Source organism: Opisthocomus hoazin, chromosome 7 (assembly GCF_030867145.1).
Source record: "Opisthocomus hoazin isolate bOpiHoa1 chromosome 7, bOpiHoa1.hap1, whole genome shotgun sequence".
Classification (NCBI taxonomy): domain Eukaryota; kingdom Metazoa; phylum Chordata; class Aves; order Opisthocomiformes; family Opisthocomidae; genus Opisthocomus; species Opisthocomus hoazin.
Genome location: NC_134420.1, coordinates 15,811,678 through 15,839,281, shown reverse-complemented (window position 1 = coordinate 15,839,281; position 27,604 = coordinate 15,811,678). Strand labels below are relative to the sequence as shown.

The 27,604-nt window shown below is 52.3% G+C and overlaps 2 protein-coding genes across 13 annotated transcripts in view; one reads left to right on the top strand and one right to left on the bottom strand.

Moving 5' to 3' along the window:
• The window catches only part of HRAS (HRas proto-oncogene, GTPase), a 48,795-nt gene extending 34,410 nt beyond the window's left edge, over positions 1 to 14,385 (top strand). The window contains exons 2-6 of the mRNA XM_075425645.1: positions 3,673 to 3,826; positions 8,521 to 8,699; positions 10,994 to 11,153; positions 11,878 to 12,002; positions 14,054 to 14,385. Of these exons, the coding sequence (XP_075281760.1) occupies positions 3,716 to 3,826; positions 8,521 to 8,699; positions 10,994 to 11,153; positions 11,878 to 11,997 (570 nt within the window). The 5' untranslated portion in view covers positions 3,673 to 3,715 and the 3' untranslated portion in view covers positions 11,998 to 12,002; positions 14,054 to 14,385. The remainder of the gene's footprint in view (positions 1 to 3,672; positions 3,827 to 8,520; positions 8,700 to 10,993; positions 11,154 to 11,877; positions 12,003 to 14,053) is intronic.
• Positions 14,386 to 23,036: 8,651 nt separating this feature from the next.
• Positions 23,037 to 27,604, bottom strand: part of LOC104335353 (USP6 N-terminal-like protein) — an 81,666-nt gene continuing 77,098 nt past the window's right edge. For all 12 annotated transcript variants that reach the window (XM_075425636.1, XM_075425635.1, XM_075425629.1 and 9 more), the window contains 3 exons: positions 27,044 to 27,143; positions 25,653 to 25,805; positions 23,037 to 25,426 (listed from right to left, as the gene is read on the bottom strand). In XM_075425636.1, the coding sequence (XP_075281751.1) occupies positions 24,171 to 25,426; positions 25,653 to 25,805; positions 27,044 to 27,143 (1,509 nt within the window). In that variant the 3' untranslated portion in view covers positions 23,037 to 24,170. The remainder of the gene's footprint in view (positions 25,427 to 25,652; positions 25,806 to 27,043; positions 27,144 to 27,604) is intronic.

Genomic DNA, 27,604 nt, shown 5'->3' with positions numbered 1-27,604 from the left:
CTCCCTCTCCTATGGCATTTGCATGTGCTCGAAGATGTGCTCCCTGTGAAGAGCTTGCATCGTGGATCCTTTGGGAAAGGAAGCAAGCTCCTCTGAATGTTGATTTTAGCACTCATTAATTCAGGCAGCTCTCATGCCTAGAGCTGTCCATCATTCCCCACGCTCTTGCTCTACGTTAGGGCATGTTTTGCAGCAATGGTATGAAATGGGTGGGCTGGACCCACTGTCCTCTGCGAGCCGCAGAATCTCTTCTCTTATTGCTGGGGCGAGGATGACATGCAGAGCTGTGAAGGGTTAGCTAAGGTGTACTTCTAGGTATGATGTGAGTGACAAAACGCCAATGCTGCAGACTTCTTGTACGTGAGTTGTCTGTGTGTTGGCTGTGAGTGGTGGGGAGCAATGGCTTTCTCATCCTCCTCATTTCCCCCACCTCTTGGGTGGGTGCAGAGCAGGGAGACATGGGTCTGTGTTTCTCTGGAGGAGCCAGAGCTGGGGTGGTGATGTGCAGGGCTTGCTGGTGTGCAGTGGAGCTCAGTGGCTCAGCTGGACTCCACAGCAGGGGAAGACCCTTAAGCTGCTGTGGGCAACCTCCTTGGCCCCCAACTCCTGCTGCAGTGTGACCGAGGAGGCTGGTGTGGCTCTGTGGGCTGGGTGTCTTCTGAAGGGATAGGCCAAGCAGTGCCTTCCACTGGGGTGGTCTCAAGGAAGGACCCCCTCCTTGAGGACTCGCGTATTATCCTCCCCAGATTGAGTCTAGGATTTTCTCACTGCCTTAGCAAGTCCCATACACCTGGGCAGTTGTGCAGTTCCCTTGAGCATCATAGCAGCAGCTGTGCCAGCAGCAGCAGCAGAGCGAGGTCCATCGTAGCCACTGCAGGCCTTTATTTGCAGCTGCCATGTGTTTTGCTAGGGGGTGCAGATCTCCCTGCTCTGTGTGAAAGATGGGAGCTGGTTGCAGAGTTTCCTCAGACCCTCAAGACTCCTCTGTGTTCAGCTGTGAAGCTGTTCTGCTGCAGGAGCAATCCCCTTCTGGCCAGCAGTGTTGGTGGAGATGGTCAGTCAGCATTTGCTCCTTAGTCTTCACTTCAGCTGGTCACAGCCCTTCATGGTAATTCTCTTCCCATCTGAGAGAGACGAGAAGCCTGGAGTGGGAATCTCTCTTGTCTAGAGAAGCAGTGTACGTGGGAAGCTCGTGCATGTGAGGGTGTGCATTAATGGAGCAGAGCAATGTCCACATAGTCAATTAGTGTGATCACTTAGATTGTCTCCTGTAGCCTTGCTTTCAACCTGCATCTCTTCCTTGGCCACCAGAACAAAGGCACATTGGACTGACTGTTCTGGGAAACAGTGGCACTTTGAGATATGGACCTAGAGTATCACATTGTTTGTACCTCCTTTCCCCCACCATCACCACTTTTCCATCATGTTTAATGACCTTCAGCTTCTCCAGCAGTGAAGAATGGCACAGCAAGCAGAGGTGCTGCTAGGCGTTGTGTTTATGCTCTGGTTGCTCTTTTGCATGCCCTCCCTTGCCCTTTTTCAGGGTCCTGGATGCTGAGAAGGGCATGAGCTTTGTTTGTCTTCCCGCTACTGAGACAGCAGCTCAGAGAAGGGCTTTGGCTAGAGGCAGTTGTGTCTGCTCCCAGCTTGAGTGGTTTAAGGTTGCAGTCAGGTGGGGATTGAAGGCAGAAAGTTCTGCCCTCCTTTCCATTAGATCTTTGCTGTGTTAGCAAATGCATCAGATGCAGGCTGGGTCTAGAGTGACCTTGGCCGGCACAGTTTGTACCAGTTTCCAGGGTTTCAGGAGTGGGGCTGGGGAGCTGCGGAGGAGGAGGGTGGAGTGATGTAGCTGTTTGAGGGGTGGTCTGATTGCTGTGCAATGGTGTTGCAGGCTGCATCGAGCAACCACCAGCCAGGGGGACCATGAGCTCGTCTTCCCGCTGTCTGTGGTGTTTTGGGTGGCTTCCCCAGCGCTCACAGATGATGGCTGTGGATGAATATCTGACCCTGGGGTGACTTTCAGTGGGCAGGGCTTGTGGTCCAGTGATGGTGGATTTCTATTTAAACCTTCGGGGTTTTGTAATCTTCCTAAGTTCAAGTTCCTCTTTCTCGGTGGAGTTGGAGCAGAAATTTCGGGGGGGGCGGGGGGGAGAGAAATAAATTTTCTCCTGCTGAAGGGCCATGGCAGGTACATGGTGCTGCAGAAATGTGGTTTGCTTGTCCTGAACCTAATCATCATTCCCAATTAGCACCTTTCGTGATAAGGTCTCTTGCTCCCCTGTGGGGCATAACAGCTTCATCTTGTGGGAGCAGGGGTGCCCCTTCCGCAGTCCTTCTCCCTCCTGTGATTGCCAGCTCAGCTGGAGGATGGGCAGAGGGTGGGGATGTGCCTCCATGTCAAACCTGCGGTTTGAGGTTTAACGCAGCCTTGAGGGTGAACACATGGAGCTAACAGCATAATCAGGAGGGCTGGGACTTCTTGCCTGCTCCCATGGGCACTGACATCCAAACCACATTGGTCAAGGCTTTCAAATCTAGCTAATGATTTTGGATCACCAGCTTGAGATAAGGCAAATCGGAGACACAGCGGAGACCAGACCTCTTAAATTGCTTACTTTAGGGTTTACTTTTGATTTACAGAGCCTGCACCTCTGTTTTCTTTCCAGTAACGCTCCCTTGCCGATTGAGGTTTACTTGGGGAATGTGTGAAGTTGGCATTCATACTGTCAGGGTGAAGGATTGCAGCATGTCACAGGATAAGCATAGTTTTTTATTCAATTTGGTGGATTATTTTGCCTATTTTAAAGTAACCTTCATTAGTAGCAGAGACTATTAAGTTAAATAGCTCTGGATGCTACAGTTTCATCCTGTACTTTTAGACCAAGTTTCATGGTTTTAGGTGAGGCTACCTCACATTTGAGACCACAGAGCATTGGACCATAAAAGCAGAAGAAAGACAGTGGATCCTTGAGGCACAGCACAGAGTGACAGACTGAAATAAATGTAATTTTCTGTGGCCAGATTCCCAGAGTAGTCAGTGTACTGGGTGGGAAGAAGGTAAGAAAGCCCTTGACCCTTGGGGCACATGAGCCATCCTACCATCTCCCTGTTTCCAGGCCAAGCTTGCCAGGCTGGTACATCTGTGAGCTTGAGATGAGAGACCAGGGTGGTCCTGGAGCAGAATACCCTGCGATGGCAATTTTGTGGACAATGTCATAAAGGTACATTGAAAGGACGTTGGATCCCTGATGGTGGCATCCTGGTTTTCACCCCAAGGAGTGAGGGGTGGCTCTTTTTATTTCTAGAATAGCAGAGAAGTAGGTTTACCTTGTCCCATCCTCAGTCCCTGTTGAAGTCAAGCAACTTAAAGATGGTTAAAACCTTAAGGGGTGCATCCCTTCACCTGTGCCTTTCAGAATTAGGTGTCTCTGTGTTACGATGTGCAGGATCCCAGACCTCAGTGTGTCTGCCTCGCAGCATTTGGGTGCTCCTGGAACATGCAGGAGACATTGGGAACGCTCAGTACCTGAGGAATGAGGAGGCTATGCTTTGCAGATTTCTTCTGTCTTTCCCAGCAGAAAAGGGAGGGCTGACCACTCGGCCCTGCTGTGGAGAAGGTGCGACAGGGAGAGACCCCTTCTCCTAACACAGCAGACATGTTTCTCCTTGCAGGTGGTGGTGCTCCTGGAAGTCCTGAGCCGGGGTTGACTGGAAGATGACCGAATATAAGCTGGTGGTGGTGGGAGCTGGTGGTGTCGGGAAGAGTGCTTTGACAATACAGCTCATTCAGAACCATTTTGTTGATGAGTATGACCCTACAATAGAGGTAAGCAGCTCTGGGCATGGGTTTGGTCTATTTGTGTGTTTTCCTCTTCTTCTTCACCTCGTCTCCAACCTAGAGCATGCTCGCCTTGGTCTGAAGTCTGAACTTGAGCAGGGATGCTCCTCTGCTTCGCAGAGCTGTTCTCAGTTGCTACGCATGTGTTTGGAGGTCATAGTGACCAATTTGTGCCTCCTGCAGAAGGACAGAGGTGTCGGCTGAAGAGAGATAGCGAGGAAGGCAGCAAAAACGGGCAGAGAGGGAGGCAGCGGAAGTGGGCAGAGCTGGGCAGGGGCTGAGAGGCAGCACAAAAGTCCTCCTTTCTGATATGTCAGTGTAGGGAGGGGTTAAAGGTTTGAGACTGAAGAGCCATTTTGTGCCTGTGCTTCCATTTCTCCTCCTGTGAATTCAGAGTAAACATCCTCCACATCTTATGCAGGATGTTTTGAGATTTACTGATGAAATGGGTTTTGTCAGAGCTTGGTCGTATAATGTATGTCCTGCAGTTTGAGTGAGACGTGCTGAGCAGCTGAACCACTGTGGTTCCCAGAGTGCTGCCTCTGCTCTGTCACGAGGAGTTAAAGGTTGATGTGTGGGTCTCATAGTCGATGTGGATGGTAGCACTGGCCTGTCTATCTCAGCACCCTGCCTGGAGAAGCAGGCAGGGACCCTGTGCTCTTCCAGGCTGGGCAGAGGCGGAAACCGGTCCTCAATATCTATTATGCTGCTTTTTTTTTTTTTTTTTTAACTTTTTAAAAACATATTCCTTTCTCTGACTGCTTTCACTGTTGTTAGTGAGATGCTAATTACCCTTGGCATGACTTACACCTTCATTCAGGAGAGATGTAGGCAGCAGCCGCTGCTTTGCACAAGGACTAAGTCCACCCTGGGAAGGCAAATTACAGCTCGATCATGCCTCTTGGACAATAACCTCCCTGTCTGCAGTCCTAAATGATTCTCTACCAGATGTGTATAAATGCAGCTGTGGTTGCTGCAGTTGTTATAATAATGGCTAAAAGGCCCCAGCTGGGATCAGAAATCTGTTCTAGTAGGTGTTGTATGTGTAGTCCCCACCCTGAAGAGCTTGCAACTTAAATAAACAAGACAAGGCTTGGTAGAAAGGCAGAAATAGTCTTACAGTCCTACAGACAGGAAGGAGAGAAAGCATTTAAAAGCATGTGCTATTACATCATTTGGCCAAGGTCACCTAAAAAGTCCGTGGCAGAGACTGGAATTTAATTTAAGGGCTCCTGAGTTTCAGTGCGGCACCTTGCTTATGGATGCAGTTGCCGCCTTCTCCCCTCTCGGCTCCTCTCCCCTCACACGCTCCTCACCAGTAGTGTCTGATGCTTGTCTTAAAAACCCATTCCAGGGTGTTTGTGGCAAAAGAGCTGCTGATGGAGAGCAACCTCCTTGAGGAGACATCTGCATGGACGAGTCCTCTCATGGACCTTAGGGTGGGCAGAGGCAGCTCTGACCCAGTGATGTGTTGGGTTTTATCATCATGGATTTTTTTTGTTTTGTTTTGTCTCCAGCTGCCTGCCCCCTCTAAGTACCCTGCAGGGAATTTTCTCCATGTAAACAGGCAGCGGGAATGTAAACCTTGCATGGCATTTCCCAGCACACCCTCCCTGCCCTGCCCACTCCTGCCATGCCACAAGAGACGCCTGCTCTGTTCCCCCCAGGCCCACTCTGCTCTTCTCTTCCTTTAGGCAGCTGTGAGGTGCTCCTCACCCCTCTTGCCCCTGGTGCTTTTCCACCAGCCCTGATGCCTCTTCAGGTCCCTTCATTGTGCCTGGCATCCCCCCCACCCCAGTCACCTTCTTACCCATTCCAGGGTGACTACTTTTAATTATGCTTCATTTTAGGGGGATTTGGGACACACAGAGCTGGCACACCTGCCAGCCATCCGAATGTGACCAACAAACCACTCTCCTGTGACTAAGCTGCTTTGGATCATGCCCAGGAGCTGACTCTTGATTGTTCAGCCAGCTAACGCGCGGCACAGCAATACTGAAATGAGCAGGGTAAAAGGGGGGAAAAAGAAAAAAGTATATGTGCATAGATCAAAGGCTTTACTTGTTGCTTAAATGAATCGAGTGCAGGCTGTGCTGCAAAGAGGGGTGCGAGCAGGTTGGGGTGCACTGAGAAGATGTTCCCCAGGGCAGGAGGGGTGGGGAAGTGAGTTTATCCCCTGTCTCAGGTAGGGACCCCGACTGAGTGCTTGCTCCCCTCCTGCCCTCCCGATTCACAGTGCAAATGTCTGGCTTTGTAACTCAGCTGCTCTTTGGCTGCTGAGGAGCCTTAAGACCTTTATTTTGGGAACGGGAGAGCCAAGACACCAAGGAAGTGTATGCTGTGGGCAGTGTCCCATGGCGAATGAGCGGGGATGGAGTAAAGAGTCAGACTGTGTTGAGAGATACTTTGGTTTGTCTTCCAGCTTTTAGCAGTCAGCTAGTAATGGGCTTCCCAGGCCTCCAGTCGTATCCTGACTGTGGCATTTAATGAGTGGGCCTCTTGGCCTGGTCCCCCAGCACACCTGGGTGCTCCCAGCATCTGTCTGGGATCCTGAGTCTGAACCCCAAGCGAACATCATTTCTGCCACCTGACACTTCACAGCTGGGTCTGGCCACTTTCTCTTACGCAAGAAGATGAGGTGGGATATGGGGGCCTGCAGAGGAGTGCTGAGGCTGCAGGGTGCCAGTGGCAGGACACGTAGGCTGGTGGCAGCTGCCCCTGCAGTGGCAGCCAGGTCACCTGCAAGCATCGCAGGGATGGCTGAGCCGCCATCCCGGGAGGGTTTGGGTGAAGCTGGACACAAAGCAAGAGTTGGGACAAGTTGTCCCATTCCTTTGGGGAGCGGGGTGCAAAGCATCCTCTGCAAGACTGTGAATGCCTTTGCTTCATTAGTGAGCTGGCTGGCCTTACAGGCAGCCTGTTAATGACCTGAGCTGAGGTGTGGGATCTCTTCTCACTGATAGGCAGCATGCCTACAGAGACCTCCTGTAATTTGGAACTTGGCAATTAATTGCGAATGCGTGTGCCGAGAGCCTGGTCCTCTGGACGCGAGCCAGGGCGCAGGGGTGGTAGGATGCTCCGCTGGGCAGAGCAGGCACTGGGGTCCCCTTTGCCAGTCCCTGCCAGGCACTGGGACCCCAGAGATAGAAGCAGTGCTTTTCTACCTTGCCAGGAGGAGGCTCCAGATACATTATTGATTAGAAATGGGAGCACATCCCTGCAGGACAGCCTGCCGGTTGGCTGGAAGCCAGCCCATCACTGCACGCTTATTCCCGGTGTGTAGGCAGTCCCCTTTTTGGGAAGGCATGGCTGAGAAGGTTGTGGCAGAGCAGATCTCATCTCCTCTGATTTCGTGGCCCTTTCTACAAGGGGAGGAAAGACTTTAATTAGCCCCAGTAGATGAGGTGGTTGTAGTAATGAAGCAAAGGGCAGAGGCTGTATTGGCCCCATTCCCTTTCCGTGCGGCTGCTGGTCCTGTCGGTGACCTTTGCTGCGTTGGCTGTTTGTGTGCAGACCTGCAAAGCTCATCTGATAACATTGTTGTTGTCGCTGGAAGAGCAGCAGACGTTTGAATTAATTTTAAACTGCAGCTGTAGCCTCTGCAAGCAGCTGCAAAGCGATGTCATGGTCATATTGGTGACTTGCACCTTTTTCATACCTTTGTTTTTTGCCTTTGTTCTCTTGATCTCGTCAAGGATGCTGCGCTGTACCTGGGGGATGGCTGCTGGATGGGGGGCAGAGGGTGGCTGTCGGAGAGGGATGAGGCTGTTCCTCTGTGCAGGGGCTGCCCCAGCAGCATCTCTGCTGATGAGACCAGGCACAGGGGAGAGGCATGATGGGGAGGAGTCGTGCTTTGAGGAGCCTGCCTTGAAAATGAAGCCTTTTGAGGGATGCCCTAGGTGATTTCCATGCCTTCTCACATCTGCAATAAGTTGCGATTGCCTCTGCTGCGGGGAAAACACCCAACTTCAAAGGACCTGCGTGGGTAGTCCTTATCTCTCCTGGAGCCCACTGGGCACAGACTGGTTGTGGGAGACACCTTCTCACAGCATGATATGTATTTATTTTTTTTCCTCACGTTTGAAGAAGAGGTTTACCATCAAGCCCAGTTTGCAGCCTTACTGGTGGCATATCCCCTCGTGCCTGATCTGAGAGGTGTTGGAAGTGCTGGATTTCCAGGTGATCTTAAGCACCTTCCAGCGCTGTAATCATAGATGGAGGATAGAAGCCCTGGCTGGCTGGAGCCACCTTTTCTGATGTCCCCTTCTAGCTCCCAGGCAGGGAAGCCGTAGAAGGGATTAGCTGGGACTAAATAAAGCTTAGGAAAATAGTTGTCGAGGGCTATGCAGTGTGGTAGAGACAAAGCTGCCCCTGGTCTGCCAGAGGCAGGGCTGGAAACGCAGAGAGCAAGCCACGGGCTGTCTTCTCTGTGGCTTTGCCAGAGATGAGGAAACCTGCTCAGCTGCTCCCTTTTTCCCTTTTTTTCCCCTTCTTTTTCTTCTTTTTGCTTTCTCTCCCATTTGTGAAACAGATTGAGTTGGCTGTTTAATGAGATCTAAACCCAGGCAGAACATGACCTGGCATCTTCCCAGGGATGCACTCACTGCACCCCTTTGCTTTGCCAGACCTGAGCCCTCCCATAATGCATTCTCCTCTCTTTCTTTCCCTTTCCTGGCCTGCAGGATTCCTACAGAAAGCAAGTCGTCATTGATGGAGAGACCTGCTTGTTAGACATCTTGGATACAGCAGGGCAAGAGGAGTACAGTGCCATGAGAGACCAGTACATGAGAACAGGGGAAGGATTCCTCTGCGTCTTTGCTATCAACAACACCAAATCCTTTGAAGATATTCACCAGTACAGGTTGGTGTCCTGGGAAGGGCCCCTTCCCTCATGCCCTGTGCAAAGGGAAGGTGTTGCCGCTGCACCCTCCTGCCCCCCCTTTTAGATCAGGCCCCGCAGTGGAAGCACTGGCTGCCAGCAAAGACAGCTCAAGTGGCCATTCCCCAGGGAAGTGATGGAGCAGACGGCTAATGTCAGTGACTCCAATAAAACCCACCCGAAGGGATTGCTTGTGGCCTCTGGGGACTCGGTAATGTAATGTTTAAGTGTTTATGGTGACTAAAGAGAGAGCTGATCTTCTATGACCCCCCCCCCTTCCCTCCCTAATTAATGGAATTGCTTTGTTAGTGCAATCGATCTCAGCGACTTCTGCTGGGAGAGGAGGCTGGGAAGGGCAGCGAGGGCTGCTTCCCCCACTGGCAGCCGTTGTGGCGAGGCTCCGGCCTGCCAGCCGCATGCACATGGGGAGAGGGGGGAGAGGCAGTCCTGCCCCACTGGAGCTCGGTTTCAATCAGGGCAAAGACAGAGCAGGAGGAAAGTCAGAGCCCTGATGAGGTCTCTTGCCCACGAGGATGTACTGGGGGGCCAGTGGCAGAGCAGGGACCCCATCCCAGCGTGGTCCTGCTTTGACTGCACCCAGGTTACCCGTCCCACTTCTCCCCACTGCTGCCATCACCCCTGCAGAGCTGGAAAGTCAAGGAGATGATATAAACGCAGCAGGAGTCTTCCCTGTTTATCCAAATGCTAGGTTAGGGAGTGATCTCTCTGCTTCATGCCTGTTATTGAGGCTTGACTGTGACAGGAGGCACTTGCAGAGGATGTGACAGATGGCTCTGCCTGTCCCTGCTCTGTCCGCTGCCCACCAAGGGACTGTGTACACCAGTCCCCTGTCATAAACCTAGGTCCCAGATAATCCTCCGAGCACAGGCACAGCCCTTCCTTGGTCCGTAGTCAGACGCGCTGCTCCGAGCTGTCGATGTCTCGCTCTTTGGCTAGCAGGTGTGTTCAGTGTAATAACTATACGGGTGGACTAATTTGGCTTGTTTTAGCTGAACCGGCAGACAAAGGATGGGATTTTCCTGAAGCACCTGAGGGATTCAGCTGCATTCATCCTTGTGCTGTGGCTGGTGCCTGTGAATCACTCACAGGATGACTTGATTGCAAGGTTTTAATCATGATGTAAATCACCGGCTTTCATCTCCTTTGCCTGTGCTCTTTGTGTTTGTGCTTTTAAAAGAATACTCGCCAGGGAAATGCTGGCTTTCCCTGGTTAGTAACCATTAGGAGGTATCTCCTTCCAGCTAAGTGTAGCCTGTGCACTAAATTTAGTACTTGTGTTTGCTGATCAGGATGTTACATGGAACATTTAAGTGGCTGTATGGCATATCATACATACAGTCAGACTTCATTTCTATGTTCTACTACATTAAAAAAAGATGATTGATTTTTTTTTTTTTGTGTGTGTGTGATATGTGTCCAGCTGCTTTTGGATGGAAATTTGAATTCAATTAAAATGCAGAAATCAGCGTTTTAAATAATGCTTTTATTAGTTAAACAAATCAATGTTAAATGTTCTGAATGCATGAGCAAGGAAAAAAAAAGCTGTTTTGCATCTGAAGTTAAATGATTTATTATGCAAAGGAAGTTATTATCTATCAGGAGGGAACTGAATGGATTGTTTGTGGTCATAATGGCCTTTAAGATTTTTAGAAGTGGTAGATCTCATCCTTGCCCACCTAGTTTTAAATCTGAGGTTGGAATGAAGAAGCGAACATTACAGCTTTTTTGCTTCCCAGTTGGTTTCTCAACTTTGAGTGACCTGAATTAAGCTGAAAGGAAGCAATATTGCCTGTACATCTGCAGAAAAGGTTATGGCTGCCAAAACCTGGTTTATCAGATCAGCAAATTCTGGTTGTAGGTGATTTTTTTTTTTTTTTTTTTTAAACCCCATTCAGAGGGATTACTTGATCTAAAATGTTGGAAGTAACACAAATAACTGCTGGAGTGTTCATTTTTAACCAGCTTAAACTATCTTAAGCTCATGTCTTAATATAGATTGTCATAATTTGAAGTTGTTTTGTAAACAGTTGCATTTAAAGAGCAGAAGTATGTTATTCAGTTTTCATTTCCGAAAGTGTTGTAACTGTTTTGCTGTTTACTCATGCCATGATCATTTACGTTCTCTTGAAAGCCCAGCACAAGACACTTGGCAGGAATGAAGCAAGGCTGTTAATTCTTTATGAAGAAAGCTGGTGGGGAGTGTCCTGGAGCTGCCCCCTAATGCCTTTTCTGCCTTCACTTTGGCACTTTTGCAGGGAGCAGATCAAGAGGGTCAAAGACTCAGATGATGTTCCCATGGTACTGGTAGGAAATAAATGTGACCTACCAGCCCGGACAGTGGAGACCCGGCAAGCACAGGACCTGGCCCGGAGTTACGGGATCCCCTACATAGAAACATCTGCCAAAACCAGACAGGTAGGAGGAGGGTTTTAAGCAAAATCTTCATTTTCTTCTCTTTTCTCCAGTGCTGTCCTGAGAGGCAGGAATGGGCATACACCACCTTGCAGACAGATGGGTGCAAGGGCCGGGGTTAATTGCTTCCTCAAAGCTAAATGCTCCATCAGAATGATCCCTCCACTGTCCAGGCTTGAGCTTCTGATCTGGAGAAGCACATAATTCATGTTCTGGCAGCAGTGAAGGGAAGATGACTTCTTGGGGCTTTCTCCAAGGCTCTGCAATAACCCCCATAGTCACTGCAGGTCACCTTAGCTCAGGGGACTTGTCTAACCTCATCCATGGTCTGTTTTGGCAGACCTACAGGCAGAATATACCAGGGCTGGAAGGATCATGTGGGGTTCCCAGAGCATAGAGATGGAGATGCAGCATCTGATGCCTTCAGTGGTCTAGTGGTGGCTTTTCTCTTGGGTGGTCGACCTCATTCAGGCTGCTGAAAGCTGATGAATCTCGAGGAATTAAGAGCTCCTTTGGCCTCGTGGTTGCTCATTCAATCTTGCTCTCTGTTCAGGGGCCATGCTAAGATCGTGGTTCGTCTTCCTAGCTTGGTTACATGCCTTTAACTCTGCAATCTGCACTGCTGGAAGACAGCGCTAGGGGTACCTAGCTGGGGAGCAGAGCCCTCTCTTCTCTCACTGTCCCCTCTCAAAGTGGGCTGCTACTTCAAGCGATGCTTTTCTTCCAGGGTGTTGAAGATGCCTTCTACACCTTGGTGCGGGAGATCCGTCAGCACAAGCTGCGCAAGCTGAACCCCCCAGATGAGAGCGGCCCCGGCTGCATGAACTGTAAATGTGTGATATCGTGACTATGGTGAGTTTTGGAAGCAGGAGATGGGGTGCAGCGGGGGTTGTATTGGAAGCAGAGCAGCAGGTGACTGCAGATGCACTCGTCTGCAAACAAATGCAGCAGAAACAATTTCAGCAATGGGTATTTTTTCATGAAACACCTTTTGACTGAAATAGCATTTTTCTGTCAAAACATAGGTAAGTCAAAATTCCCACTTTCCTGAGGAACTGTGTAGGAGGAAAGAGTTGTTTATTTTTTGCCTTCATTTTGTGGGGAAATAATTCTACAGAACTGAATAAAAAAAAAAATACGTGTTTTGTTGTGCTTTCCCTGGGAAAGCTCCTTCCCACACTGCCCCTCTGAAAGAGGAGTTAAGCTGGCGTTGAAAGTCTGCGGCTCATTGTGTGTTCACCAGACGGGTCCTAGAAGAGTTCAGGTGAAGAACTGGATGAGTGCATTGCCTCCTAATGCTCTTGTGTAAACTGCCCCGTCCTAAAGCCTCAAAGCAGACCTGTTTCACTGTGAAAGTCCTGTGTTACTCAGAATAGTGTTCCGCATTAGAGACATCCCCTGGGTTATTTGGAACTGATGCAATGTTGAGAATTAGCCATAAGGGGGCTGTTTTGTTTTTATAAATGGTGTGTGCTGGAGCCAGTAACAGTGTTTTTTCAGATTGTTCATGTGCCTGTTTTTCTTCTTTTTCTTGTTGTTTTTTTTTTTTTTTTAATTATGAGTTTATTTAAATCACTGCAATCCTGCTGGGTAGCAGTGAGGGAGAGCTCCTATTGGTGTCCCTGTGTGAGCTGGGTGGCCTTAAGCCAAACGCCTGGGAACATCTGGCTGTGTAACTAGCTCCTTCCATGGCAGAAGTGCAGAAAGAGAGGCAACTGGGAGTGAGTGCACCGGGGAGATCTACATCTAAGGACATCTGGGACTGAAGTGTAGGAGAAAAGCCTACACGAACATTGCCCTTAATGCCTCTTGGGGAGTCGTCCAAGCACCCGGACTAGCCCTTCACCCCTTTACGGAACTGCTGGAGTCCTAAAGAGAAGTACATTGTGTCCATAATTGGTGCTAAGAGGGTCTCGCTGTAGGTGGAGGTGGGCAGCTGGTTTTCCTCTGTCACTTTTTGAGCCAAAGGCCATGAACACAGCAGAGATCTTCCCGGGGGGGGGAAGGAAAAAACCTGAAATGCTGGCAGCATTTGCTTCCTATTTGCAAAAAAACACCCGAGCACCCCACCCCTCTGCTCCCAGCCGAGGTGCGTGAGTTCTACTGGGGGCTGAGCCCAGCACACTTATCATTGCTAAGGGAGGTTTTCCAGACGTTTGGGTCTTCCAGATGTTCAGGAGCATTTCCTCCGGATGAGGATGTGAGCTCGGGGCCCGCTTCCTGCCCTGGCTCCCAGCTGACGGCATGGGCTGGGCGAACGCGGCTGCATCCCTGCACTGACTGCCAGGAGCCAGTTATGAGCAGGGCCTTCAAAAAGAAGGGCAAGAAGGGGTGGAAAGGAGTCTTGGAAATATTCCCCTCTGTTAAGAGAGTGTGTGCTGTGAGTTGCCCACATCTTTTTCTGCTCAGGCAGAAACTGGACACCCAGATATCCCAGCTTTTTCTAGCTGCCGTGGCCAAGAGCAGAGAGGGAGGAACATCAGGGCACAAAAAGAGAAACAAGGCTGAGTTTTGGGGAGGAGAAGGGTGTGGGTGTGGCTGGGGAGCCAGGGAGATTTGACTGCCTTTGCTCTGGACTCACTTTGGTTCTTGTTATCCCTGGAGGAAGGATAAAGATCTTGCCAAACACTGTCCCTTGTCACAACAAGGTTTGGGCAGAGGCAGAAGGTCTGGCGAGCCTGAGGCTAACCCATCACTCTGCAGTCCATTTGCTTGTTCCCTTCAGCACGCGTGCAGATGCTTTGCTGAGCCAGGTGCAGACCTCCAAGACGTGTGTAGCCCTTTGCTTTCCCTCCGTGGGGACTAGCAGGGTCATCCCGCACTGTGAGGAGTGGGGAACGGGAACAGCCCCCATTGGTCCCGGCCATGAATGGGTGCTAATGAGTGTCCTTTTCTGGTTTCAGCTGACTGGACCATGTCTTGGAGAGGTTCCCACTGTGCAGAGCGCAAGGAAAGAGGTGAAGCGAAGGAAGAAGCAAACGGATTCAGGGGAGGAGTATAGGGGGAGGGGTAGAGGCAGAGGAGGAGGAAGAGGACGGGGGAGCATGAGCCCCTACAAGGACTGTCTCACACTTCACCCAAGCCTGCGGCAAACGACTTTTTTCTTTTTTTTTTTTTTTTTTTTCTTTTTTTTTCCTTTTCCCATCCCTTCCTCCTTTGGCCTCCTCCCACCCCGGCAACTGTACAAAGCCACAGATTGAATCACAGTAAATTATTATTTGATGGTCTCGACAAACCGTCTTGATGGCTGTGTTGTCCTTCCAGAGGGAGCTGCTGCTGGTGCTCTGGGAGGATTGCTGGTGGCACAGTGGGGAGGGAAGAGTGCTGAGATTTGCTCTCCATGAACCAAGGTCATGCTGTAGATCGTGAAGATGATCAGGGTCACGTACCGTTCAGGGAAAGAGCTGTCTTTGTCTCCACCAAGTCGTCATCTCGCCGTCCCCTCCAGCCCACCTGAAACTCTTTGCTGGCCCCAAGTTTTGGTGTGGTGGAAGAGTGCAACCAGCCCAGGCCTGTCCTTGGCACTGCCCTGGATGTTTTGCTTTCAAGCTAGTCCTTGTGGGGTGTGTTGTTTTTTTTTTTTTATGGCCTCAGATGCGATGCCTGGAAGGGAAGAAGCATCAGGGGGGAGATCTGAGAGCTGGGTTCACCTCAGCTGGTGCCAGTTTGTTGCTTCCTTGATTTTTTTTTTTTTTTTTTTCCCCAGGCAGCTCTTTCTGGCACAGCACCTCCCAAATGCTTATTTGCTCCAGAGGTGGAATTAGGCCTTTCTGCTCCTTTCCAGCACCTAGGTAACGCTAGCACCTGCATAGCACGTATACCTTGGGCTGCTCCAGTCTGTCAGCAGTGTATAATGGTATGCAAATCCTCATCAGCCCTGTGCACGGCTTAATTACTGGTGAGCATGGAGCAGAAGGGCTCTCCTGCACTGCAGACGGCTGTCTGCCTGCTCAGCAACTAAGACTAAAGGATTCACACTTACAGCCCTTGGGTTTAGAGTGGGTAAGAGTATTTTGGATAAGGGCTAATGTGTTGGGAACCCCGTCTTCGCTCAGTGCTGCTCCTTTCAGATTTTTGCCTGGGGTCTGACTGGCTTCTCCCACGTGCCTTTTGCTTGCAGAGCCAAGAGGATTCATTGCACTCAGTGCAGCGGGCGGCTGGGTGTTTGCTGCCTTTCCCTCTCCCAAGCTATTGCACAGGCTAATTTAGCTGGCATCCAGAATTAAGAGCATCAAAGAGGCAAGGTAATCCAGCGAAGTGTGGCGGGGAGCCATTCTGCAGGGGCTAGCCCAGGCGTGCAGAGGAGCTGGGATCGGCAGCTGAGGCCGGCGGGGTTGGGAGCAGCGAGGGCAGTGTGCGAGGCACACGCTTCGCATGGCAAAGCCCATGCAGAAACCCGGGTCACCCCGGCACAAAGCCACAGCCCACCCAGGGTTTCTCAGCATCTGTGCAGGCAGCCCCCCGCCTGCTTCTCATCCTCCGTCACGCTGGGCAGCAGCAGAATTACACTCCAGTGCTGCCTGGAGTTGCTGCCTTTGCTTTTGGCCTGGGCAAGACAGGACATGTGCTAACGGCTTGCTCTTTGTACCTGCCTGCTTTGAACTGCGGTGGGGCACAGCCCCCATCCTGGCTGCAGCTGCCTGGCACCGGGTTCCTGCAGGAGAAGGGCTGATCCCAGCTCGAGTGGGAGAAGGTACCCAAGGGAAGAGCTGCCTTGCCTTTAGCTGGGGTGTGCTATTTGCAGCAGTGCCTGTCACCATGCCAGATGAGCGCTGAAGCTGCCGTGTCTGGTGTTACATGGTGGGGCTGGCCCAGAGGCTCCCAGAAAACCTCTCAGCCTTTTTCAGGTCTGAAGCCTGGAAGTATGGGTTTTGTTCCTAAGTTGGCAGCTTGTGCGCAACTTCAGGCAGGGCAGAGGGCAAGGCTTCTTCGTTCTTCTAGAAGATGACTAAAAGCCTTAACAGCGGGTGGGTTAACATGGGGGCCCTTGCTTGGTGGTATTACTGCGCTAGGAACCTGGTGCTCTTCTGCAATTAGAGCTTATCCCATTTTTCACCAGGCCCCTTTGAACATGTACTTAAATGATGGAATAGCTGTGGAGGTCTGGTCAGGTCCAGATGTCTCAGGACTGACGTATGAGCTTTTCTCTCCCATATCATTCAAGCGCCCCACACCCTGTTACAGAGGGATTGGGGCTCCAGTGACATCACAGCTGAGTCAACTGACAAAATTGCTTACAAGTCCTTAAAGTCGCTGATTAAGTGCTGGAACAGATCTCATGCCATTTGGTCAGTGAGGGCTTCCACAGGAGCATTTTCCTAAGCCAGCAGAGATGGTGACTCCAAAACAGATGAGCACGTCATGCTTGCTGAAGGCTTTGGCAAGCATCTGGGTTGAGTTTGCAGGAGCTGGCAGCAATGACTCATTGCTGGAGAGGACCTGAGAGGAGAGATGGGGGGTAGCTGAGTGAAAGGCTGTTTTGCAGAGCAGACCTGGCTCGATGCTGGCCTTGTCTTGCTCACTGGCAGTGTGGTTGGGTAAGGAGGAGTAGACTAGGTTTCCCTTCTGGACTACAGTCCAGTCCACTGCTGCAGACCACTCCAGTGCAAGCGGTACTTCCATGTCACTTCTCCTTGACTCCATCAGGAGCTATAAAGCTAAGCAAAGGCACCCAAGAACGAGCTTTTGCAAGCAGCTGCCTGCCTGAGGGATACCCCAGTAGCAGGGCTCTGGCATGGACTGGGCCAAGTGGCCTCCAGGGCACCAGAGTGGCCAAGGCTCTTAATGGGGTGGTTGGAAGCAGGGCCTTGTGGTATTGCACCCCATCCATCCGCAGGTAGCTCTAGGGACCTCATACCAGTTTTGGAGCAAAGATGGAAGTTACTTACAGTTAGCCTTTCTCAGTGTCTTGGGAAGAGTCTGTTTTACTTTACAGAATAGGGCTAAATAAGCCAGGCTTAAGTGACTCCAATACCTTGGACTTGTGGCTTTATGTGTGCCTTCAACGCCATCTCCATCCGTATCTTGGGCTCTTTTGTAACTGCTGCCAGTGAGTAGGGATGCTCATGCAGTGGGATCAGCTGCTGTGTCTCCTGGCGAGATGTTGACCGAGTTTTTTCAGCTCTGGTTTTCTTATCTCCAGTGCTGTTGTGGTGCCCACATCCATTTAGGTGAGTGATTGCCTCGCAACCATGAGGATGCAGATGTAGGCCCTGGGGGCTTCCTTGGCTGCTGAGGTTGTAGGATTTGGGAGATGGTTTGGGAAGGTGTCAGACCTGTGTCTCTTCAGCTGCTGGGTTGTTATTTTTTCCGTGTGCTGGTTTATACGCAATGATGTCCTGTAGGAAGGGGGTGGCATTGCTCAGAGGATGGTGTGACAGCAAACATCCTAGCCACCAGCAACTGGTGGTAACTGGGACAAGCAGATGGGGCTGGCCCGATGCACAGCTCTGTTCCCCCTATGGCAGGTGAGCCTTGCTCTCTCTGCGGGTTGAGCACAGGGTCTGTGGTTTAGCAGAGCTAAGGTACTGGCCCCAGCCAAGGCTGCTGGGGCTGGGGGCTGCACGCTCTGCGTGCCCTTGCTCTGCTCCCCAGCTCCAGCCACTGCTGCCGCAGCCCATCTGCAGCACCAAAGAGCACACAGCATGCACAGCACCAGGCGTGCAGCACAGCAGGCTGAAGTGGGCAAGAGTCCCAGGCCCAGCTGAACTCTGGCACTGCCTCTGCCAAATAGGCTGGGGCGCAGAGCTCCAGACACAGCACACCCATCTCTCTCCCCGCACTGCATCCTGGGACCAGAGCCTACAACAGCCCAAAGCCTTGCTCCCTCCCTCGGCTTGGCTCTGCTCCAGGCTCCACTTAGCATCAGTTATTCAGTGCTGACTCGCTGAGGTATGGCGGAGGTGTGCAGCAAGGTTGCTGAGCTCTTGGTGGTGTTGGGCAGGGAGGATAAGGAGTGCGGCTGTGGCTGGGCAGAGAGCTGCCGAGTGACCGGGCAAGACGTGGCTGCCTGCCTGTCCCAGCTCCTGGTGCTGCTGCGTTGCCTGTTCATGGGACAGGAGCCGTAGGGGGCTGCCAAGGCACCAGAGCAGGGCTTGTCGGTCTGCGTTGGAGGGGTTTCTGGGCAAGGACCAGCCCTGGCAGCCGGCGAGCTGGTGTTAAGGGTTGTCTGAAAGCTGTGCCAAGAGCAGTGGCTTCATCAGGGAAAGGGGGGGGATTTAATGGGAATACTGGTGAATGCGAAGAGTGGAGGTAGAGACAGTGGGAGGACCAGTCCCTGCTCACAAGGCCATTAGGATTTAAGCAGCAGCCTTAATACCTTCTGCAGTGTTCATTTGCCACTGGTCCCAGTGCTGTACAGCAAATGGGTATGAGTAAGCTTGGATTTGGGACTACACAGCTGTCCTGCTCTTGGTCCCCTGACAGCAGCACCCAGGTCCTTGCGGGCATAAGAGGGGGTGAGTGGTGCTGCTCGCCTGTTGCAGTGGCTGTCTGCACTCCCATCCCCCTGAGGACACCAGTACCTCCCGTGCTGGGACTTCCTGCAGCAGGAAAGCATGCTGGTGACTTGCTGTTGCTGGCACCAGCTGGAGGCTGGGCATTTGGCCTAGGCTGGACAGTAGGCATGGCTTGTGTCTACCCTGAGGTCTTCCACTTCTGCAGTAAGGGATGGAGGTCCTAGGCTTACGGGGCGGGCAAGTCCCAGGGGTGGCCTCCCGCTGGGGAGGACTCTCTGCAGTGGGTGCTTGACATGTTGTCACTGAGCTGAGCCCCCAGACCCTACCTGGTACCCCTGTTCAGCACCCATTCAGGGCTGGGTACCGCTGTGGCTCCTGCGTTAGCCGGAGGATGCTCTCAGGGGATGCTGGGGAGCCCTGCCTGTCCCCAGTCTCTGCAGGGGCAGGGTGAGAGCACCCTGCCACAGCCAGTCCATGGCCAGGCGCATGCATGGGGCGCGGGGCCCAAGGATGACAGTTAAGCAACATCTTACTCCATTTTTTATTTATTTTTCTTTTTTCCTATGACCAATCCAACCGACACTGTTTCAGAGAGGAACAGGACTCTGCCTGCCATGTCCCTCCAACCCAGCACGATTTGCCTTCCCTGGGGGAAACCCTGCCTTTCTGGACACTTCTGCTCCTTCCCTGGCAGGGTGGAGCTGAAGCTGTCCCAGCGGTTGGATAAATGCTGTATCCTAAACCTCACGATGCCTGTCACGTAGGTAACTGCCGCAGTGGTTCAAAGCCGGTCCCAACCAACTGCTTCCTCTGCGCTGCCTGAAAGCCAGCAGATTCCCCAGGGCTGTTGGCCAGCAGGTGACACAGAGCAGCTTGTGCAGCTGGGTTGCTTGTGGGCATAGTAAGGATGAGGTTTGCTTCACTCCAGCCGTGGATGTCCCAGCTGTGCTGGTGAGAGCATCCCTGGGCTGGCATCCAGAGTGAAATGGTATGGTGGGTGTGCCCAGAGCTGCAGGCTCACTGCACTGCTGCTCTGCGGTGGTGCTTACTGGTGCTCCTTATTTTCTCACAGGATTGCAGACCAGGTTTTTACCAGTTAACGTAACTGAGCTAACACTAGAGAACAAGGTAGGAGCTTTTTCTGTTGCTGGATGGTCTCTTAGGTGAGGCAGAGCACTGCGACAAGCAGGAGCACCAGCCTACAGCACCCACTGGGTGATGCACAGGGATGCAACATTTCCTTGTGCTGCCCTTAAATCCTAAGATCGTGGTTAACTAATCCTGGCCCCTCCATTTTGCTGTCAGTCTTTGTGCCCTCTGTGCTGCTCTGGTAGAGACAGGTGACCCTGCATTTACCATGACGAAGTGGCTTAAATACCAAATGGCAGCTTTGTCTTAGGGGAAACCAGAATACTGCCCAAATATGACACCATGAAGCCAACAGTCCTGTGGTCATCTAAGTGCAGGAAACACAAGCTGTGAGATCTGGTGTGTCAGAGGTGCTGCTCACAGCTTTTAAAAATCCATTTTCAGCTGTGAGCAGCTCCGCCTCATGCTCCCGGTGCCTGGCATAAGCATGACTCAGTCCTGACTTGCACAGAGGCATGGTGCGTCCCACCCAGCTGCCCACCCGCTGTGTGAGGAGCTGTGTCCACCAGCTCCCCCTCCCCTCCAGTCTTCCCAGCACTGCCCCCGGGCAGGAAAACAAACTCAAAACCTGAAATCTCACCAAAAAAGAAGGCCACAGTGGGGCTGCTGGGCACCGGCCGTGTGGCAGAAGGGGTGCCCAGGAGCTGGGGGCAAGATGCTGCCCTTGGCGCAGTGAGCCAGGAGAGTACAGAAGTATGTAGAAAGGAGCAGTCTCCTTTCCACCGCTGCTGGGGCTGCTTGCGTTCAACTGCAGTAGAAAAGCAAGGAGGAAGGCAGAGATGGGGTGAGTTGGACCCGTCACAGCGGAAGCACATCTAATGAGTCAAGCTGAAAGCCAGCAGGAGAAGGCAACCAGGGTCGCTGCAGCATCTGTTGCCGTAAGAAACCTCATGGAGTCTGATTTTATGCTAAACTTCTTTACCTGTTATCATTAACAACCATGTCAAACACAGCATCACATACTCTGGAGTCCATTTGCATCAGTATAAAAAGGAATGATTCCCCCTCCCCCAACTTCCATTACAAAGTAAAACACAAAAACGAAAAAAAACACAGACATGAAAATGATGTTCTTAAAGTAATAATTATAATACATTAGAAGTCATGGAGGAAGCATTCCACGCTGTAAACAAAAAATAGCAATTAAAAAGAAAAGCAGATGCTAGTGGGGCTCTCAAAGTGCATGGCTGAGAGCCCCTGACCTCAACCACCGTCCCATGCCGAAGCCAGTCCTCAGTGCTGGTCCCCGCAGTGCCACAGCCACTCAAACTGCTCCGTTACAAACTCAAAAAACCCCCCCACCCCAAACCTGCAACGTCATCTTCTTTAAAACTCCCTGGAGGGCAGTGAGGCCAGTCATCCCAAGGCGGGGGGGGGGGGGGGGGGGGGGGGGGGGGGGGCGCTGCACTCCTGAGTTTGCTTGCAGCAAGTGGCTTTTGCTAAGGGGTTGAGGCCATTATAGGAGGCTGGGGCAGGGGTACAAGTGGCTTGGGTCAGTTATTCATCCTGCTGAAGTGCCAGCCTCACCCTTCTCCTTCCCTTCCTATCCCCAGAGAAAGAGCTGAGGCTCTGCCATGTCCTGACCACCCATGCTGCCACAGACATGCCACGGCTGCATCTTCATCTGCAGCAAGAGGCAGCAAAAGAGAGAGGCTCCGTCATCTCCTGGTAGACTACACTTTGATGGGCTGAAGTGAGAGCATCACTCCAAGGAAAACAATGCACATTTCTGGCTCCCAGCCAGCTTGGACAACTTTGCCCACAAATTGGCCAGCTTTCAGGGACTGTGGTTTAGAGAAGAGCTTCTTAGGTGGCACAGTGACCAACCTTCCCAGCAAGGACACTGGTGGGAATGGGGAGGCTGTGTCTGCCTGGTCCAAAGGTCACTGAAACCAGCTGGTGGCTTCCCTCAGGCTTGGAGGTGACCGAAGACCTTGCTACTTGTTCCCATGAGGGGTTGAAGGGTAGAACCCCCCCCCCCCCCCCCCCCCATCCTACTGAACACCATGCACCAAGTGTCACACAATGGGTACTGTGCATTTGATAGCTCACCAAAACAAGAGCAAAACACCTTTTTCAATGTAAATACTGCAAAACATCCCAGCAGACACGCTAGGTGAGGAGCCTGAGCACACGTGCAACACAGTGGGCAAAGACTCTGTCAGGTCTTGACATGTGAGCCAAAGGCTCAGACTCAATAGCAGGAGGCCTGTATGTGCTTCAAGGAGAAGACAGACCCACCTGCCAAGCTACAGAAAACAAGCCACAAGGGTACCACTAAGGGTACACCAGCCCTTAGATGCCCCTCATTGCTTCCTGGCAAGCTCCAGAGGCCAGTGAGCTGCTAGCAAAAGGCAACTGATACCTGTCCTGAAATATTGCCCAGTTATTTTAGCACACAAATAGATTTAAAACTACTGCACAGTTACTGAAAAACGTACTCTAAATTAAAACCAGTTCAAGCACTGCTGCTCTACAAAGGACCCATGGTGTCTCCAAACACAAATACTAAACATTCATACAACACTTCTCAAAAGAGCAGCTCTTGACTCCTCACAACACCCCTGCGAGGTAGCTAATAGGGTTATCCCTGCTTTGCAGAGAGAGAGAAGACAGGCAAGGCTGGAGACTCAGCAGATGATGGGGTTGCAAAAGAAGCTGAGGATGCTGTGGTCTGGCTGGCTACATCCAAAGAAAGATGGAGTGTTCCCTTTGCTGCTCTCCCTGCTGCTAACATAAACCACCACCTGCACACAAGAAAATAAAAACAACAAACCCTGATAAACCCCACAACATAATTTAGTGGAAGTTTTCTGCTAGGCTTCCAGGTAGGCTTCAGATCAGGTTATGCTACTGAAGCTGCCTGTGACATAAAAAAAGTTTTCAAAGTCTCCTTGGAGCTTAAAGGAGCTTTTGCTCGGGGTCTCCATTGTAGGGATGGGAATCCCAACTGCAGTCCTGCCTAAGGTGGCATATGCAGCCACCCCTTCTGGTCAGCAGATTCAAATACAGCACCTCTGGACTAGTTTATTTCCTGCTGCTTCAACTGATCTTCTTTCCTGATGAAGTCCCTTCACCTGTGGGGGTGAAGTGGATACTGGGAACAGGAGTTTGAACCAGCTTTTTCAGTGGGGTGAGCTGTCCTCAGGTTCCTGCACGCCTCCAGCCATCTGGGCCATGCAGCAGCCACACCCTGGGCTTCGGACGAGATGGACAGGCCACTGGGACTTGGTGCATGAAGGGCAAGTGGGCACATAGGCACCCATCATGTTATCTCCTCAGCAGTGGGCTGTGGTGACGCTGATGCTCTTGTGCACCATTTTCCAAACCTCTGTGCCCAGGTTTCTTGCCTTGATTGTTGATTTCTGGGTGGGCTAAACCAGAAGGGCTGAGATCAGGTTCTGGACAATGTGCTCCCCTCTCCCACCTCCTATACTGTTTCCACCCTAGCACTTAACTTGCTCAATGTAAAAAAAGACCTCAGCTTGGGCATCGTGATTAGACACCATCACACCTCCAGCAGCTTGCTAGTGAATGCAGGAGGTTTACCAAGGCAGCAGCCCCTTTTCTGTTAAGCCAATGAACGGAAAGGCAGCAAGCCCGCTTGCTGCCCAGGACCTGCAAGAGAAAGGCCAGCAGAAAGGCCACTTAGCCCAACAAACCAGGCTCGACCGTCATCACTGTCCTTGTCACCTTGAGAACTTGGGAAACAACCACCCGGCTGGCAGCCCGCCGCCAGGCTCACACCAAGGAGACCTCTCAGGGCCTCACCAGCTGTTAACCGTGCCCCCCCCCCCCCGGGACACCATCCACCACCTTGCCAGGAGCCGGGTACAGCCGGACGCTGCCGTGGAATTGCACAGAGTAGGCTGTGGGCTGCCTGCACCCTGCCAGGTTGCCACGGCCCTGCCTGAAAATGCTGCTGCCTACAACCATGGGACTGGGAAAAGAAACAAAGATCTATTGCTACAAAGGCCTTTGAAAGCCACACTGTTGGCTGCACTGACTGATCAGGCATTTTAAAGAAAGCATTTGGGACTGCTATGCCTTGTGTCTGCTTCCATGGCTGTGGCTACCCAAGGCAGGCAAAGGCAGAAGAAAACACGCAACACATACGCCAGCCCTGCCTCTCCCCCCATAGGCAGTGAGGCTCGGGGAGCTTCGAGGAATAAAAAATGAAAGCGTTTTCCAATCTGCCCACAGGAAAGATGCAAACTGAATTTGCTGGTGCTTCCTGGTGCCGGCAGTCACGGCTCCATCTCCTCGCCAGGCACTCGTACCAAAGCACAGATCGACAGGCGATGGCTGCTGTGCTGTCACCCCGACGCAGCCCTGCTGAAAGTGGGGTCCCGAAAATGGGGCAAGGGTGCTGCTTTAGCACCTGCTTCCTCTCCCTCGCCTCCCCCTTTCCCCACTAAAACGTCACCGATTTGGGCAGCTTTGCCAAGGGAGGAGAGCCTGAAAGGAAACTGTTCTCTGAGCAGGATTTGGCAGCCTGCAGTGGTAACTTTGGTTTGGGGCTCAGGGGGGGTCGTGGGGCTTGCAGTGCGTTTAATGGTTTCTGGAGGCTTTTCTGGGCACCTGCCTCTTCCGGGTCCAGCACAAGAGGTGGTGGCATGGAGGCAGCAGGCAGGGGACATCCATTCTCTGGCAGAGGCAATGCCACCTGCTTCCTGTTCGAGAAGTCCTGCTCTATCCCATGGGCCAGGTGGAGGGGAGTGGTGGTTTTGACAATGGTGTAGGGGCTGTTCCCCTCCCCTGCGGGGGATGGTGCCTGCTGGAAAGGGTAGTTCTCACCCAGCCCCGCTGCCCCCGACTCGCTGCTGGACAAGGCGGGCACGCTGCCACTGGCCAGACCCTGCGCAGGCAGCATGCCGGTGCCGCTCCCCGGGCCGTTCTGCTGCAGGCAGGCAAGCTCCCCCGTGGACGCAGCTTTGGATGCCAAGCGCTTCAAGTCCATTTTGTCCAGCAGTGCTGCTCTGCAGCACTTCTCGGCCGTCTCCTCCCAGCGTTTGCTCTCGGGGGATGTGCTGTGCTGCGACGAGAGCTGCCGTGTGCCGTCCGGCAGAGGATGGGGGGGTGCGTCGAGCACTGTCTCTGTGCAAAAGGAAGGGGCTTGTTCTCCCACTGGGGGGACAGCAGGATTTGGCTGCCATACCGTGTGGTCCGTAGCAGAAAGTTCAGTGGTGCTTGAGTCGGGAAGACTCAGTGTGTTTTGGAGAGAGGAGCCCAAGGAGCCAAGCCCGGCTAGGGCGGGGAGGAAGACCGACTCTTGGTCCATCACGGCACGGGCAGGAGTGAGAACAGGCTGCTCCAGAGGCATGGCGTGATGATGGGCCTGCGTCTCGCTTGCCCTCAGGAGAGATGGTGGCTGCCTGTCCCCAGCGGGCTCCACCCGACCCTCCTCTCCCAGCAGCCTCCCGCCAGGAGGATGCAGGGGGATGTCTGTCACTTCAGCTGCTTCACTGCCCTGCAGGGTGGGAGTCCTCGCCTCTACTGCCATCATTCCTCCTGGCGCCCTGGGACCTCTGTCGGGATGGGGCTCCCTGTCCAGGGGGTGCTCACCCACCCGGCCGTTCTGGCCATTGGCTGCCACATTGCCCTTCACGGCTACTGGGTTGAGGGAGAGCTCCAGGCCCAAGGGTTTCCGTGGGAACTCCTCAGACTTTGCTGCATTGGAAGCAGAGAAAACAAACTAAACCCCAAACTGTGCATCAGTTTTTTTGCATGAACTTCCATGCCCCAACCGGAAGGAAGTCAGATGCTGCACCTGGCAGGTGCCAGCCCTTCTGGGCTGCCCTGGCTCCCAGCCATGCCAGAGGGATGCTCTGGTCCCCAGGGAACATGGGTGCCACCGGCTGTTCCCGCCGCGCTGCCCATTTTCCCCTCTACCCACCTGGCGGGGGGAGGTCAAATTTCATCTTGCGCAGTTCGGTCATTGACACCTGCAGTTGCTCAATGACAGCATCGTCCTCATACTGCAGGGAAGCGGCAATTTTCTCCTGCAGAAATTCCCGTAAATCTTCCAGCGTCATCTTCAGCAAGCGCTCTGGGGGATGGTAGAAAGGAGTAATGGCCGCAGCACAGCCAAATTTGCAGGGCAGCATGAGTATGGGTTGCATTGCTTTGGTTTTATCTGGGATTCTGCTGCTGTTCTCATTCCGTGGTGGGACAGCCTGAACGTTTTTGCCTCTCTCCCACCTTCCCGCTGTTTCTCAGGGCTGTCAATACATGTACATATCCGCGCCACCTCTGGGCAGTAGCTCAGCGGGGTTGGGACCTATGCTGACCAGTTGCACATTTTGGGCCATTTCTGGAAGTTCTCAACAGTACCGCTAGGAGGAGGAAAAGCTCCACAAGATAGGTCCCAAGCATCAGACTGAACAGCCCCTGCCAGCAGCTGCCACTGCCACACAGGGATGCCAGCCTGCACCAGCCAGCTGGCAGGGATGCAGGCAGAGATGCTGGCCCACACCAGGGACGCAGGCAAGGATGGGATTCAGGCAGGAACAGGATGCCGGCAGGGATGCCGATCCACACCACACATTCCTCAGGGAAGAGAGAAAGTTTCAGTCAGACTGAAACTTCCGCCTGCCTGCCAGTTTCCCAGCCTTTGCCAACGAACGGGATACTTGACAATGTATTTCTGGATAGCCTGTTCTTCATTCAACTGAAGGAAGAGCAGGCTGGCTGTTTGGGGAAGCCAACACAGGCAGTCCCATAAATCCCACTGGCCCAAAGGTTCCCAGCGTGCAATATCAACATTGCCCCTGTCCCAGATTAAAGACCTAACAGGCATTCCCAAAGCTAGCTTATGGGAATGGAGGGGTTCAAAGTCCCAAAGATCTTCAGGTAGAAGTATCACTGCCTTAATGTTATGTAAGAAAATCAGGGTTTGGTCATTTTAGAAGTCTATTAATGGATTTATTTCTCCCTCTACAGCCTTTTCAGCTGAACTGCCACATAGAGCTTTGCAGGCAGACGGATTGCTGTCTGTATTGCCCCTAAAAGTGCGTTGACAGAAGATGTGGGGCGCAGCATGCAGAAAGAGGCAGCTGGGAGCATTTCAGGAGGAGTTTGCTGCGCATTAAGTGCAGGATTTCAACCCTTGCAGCATCTCATTTCCCCCCCAGAGCACTGGCACGGGACTGTGCCTTTTGGGGCCAGCACAGGGCACCAAGCATGCCGGTAGTGAGTGGCCAGCAAGGGTTGCCGTGTCAGCAGCACAAGGGTGGCTCAGCACCGTGCCACCTCTGCCATACAAGATGTGCTCTGCTGGGACCTTACTTTTGTGCAGTTTGAGGATGGTGTAAGCCATGGCCGTCAGTACCCGCTCTCCTTCCAGGATGTAGATATCCCACAGCCGCAAGGTGAGGGTGAAGGGGGTCTGTTTCAAACACACAAACAAAAACCCAGTTTGTTAGCACCACACTTGTTAGCATTGATTGATGGGATGATGACACAGAGGTTGGTGGCAACACTACGTCCCCTTGCACCAAAACACACAACAGGTGAGGCACTGGATGTCCAGGATTTGTCTGTAACACAAAACCCTATTTTATCATCTATAGTTTTGCCTCAAAGCTAACACCCTTGGGTGGCTAGGAAAGTACTTACAACCTGGCCACAAAGGCAGAAAAGGAGAAACTTTCCATGCAGGCATACTAGCACATGGATTCCCCTGCTCTGGAGGGTCCACTGTTTTACGAGACAGGGCAGCAGAAAATTGAGACTGGGAACACACAGATGTCCTAAACATTAGCAAGTCTGGATCTTGCATTCAAGTGTGCAAGCACAACGCTGCCCCTAAAAATAAAGTAGTCTTGGCTCAGGACTGGCAAATTAGCT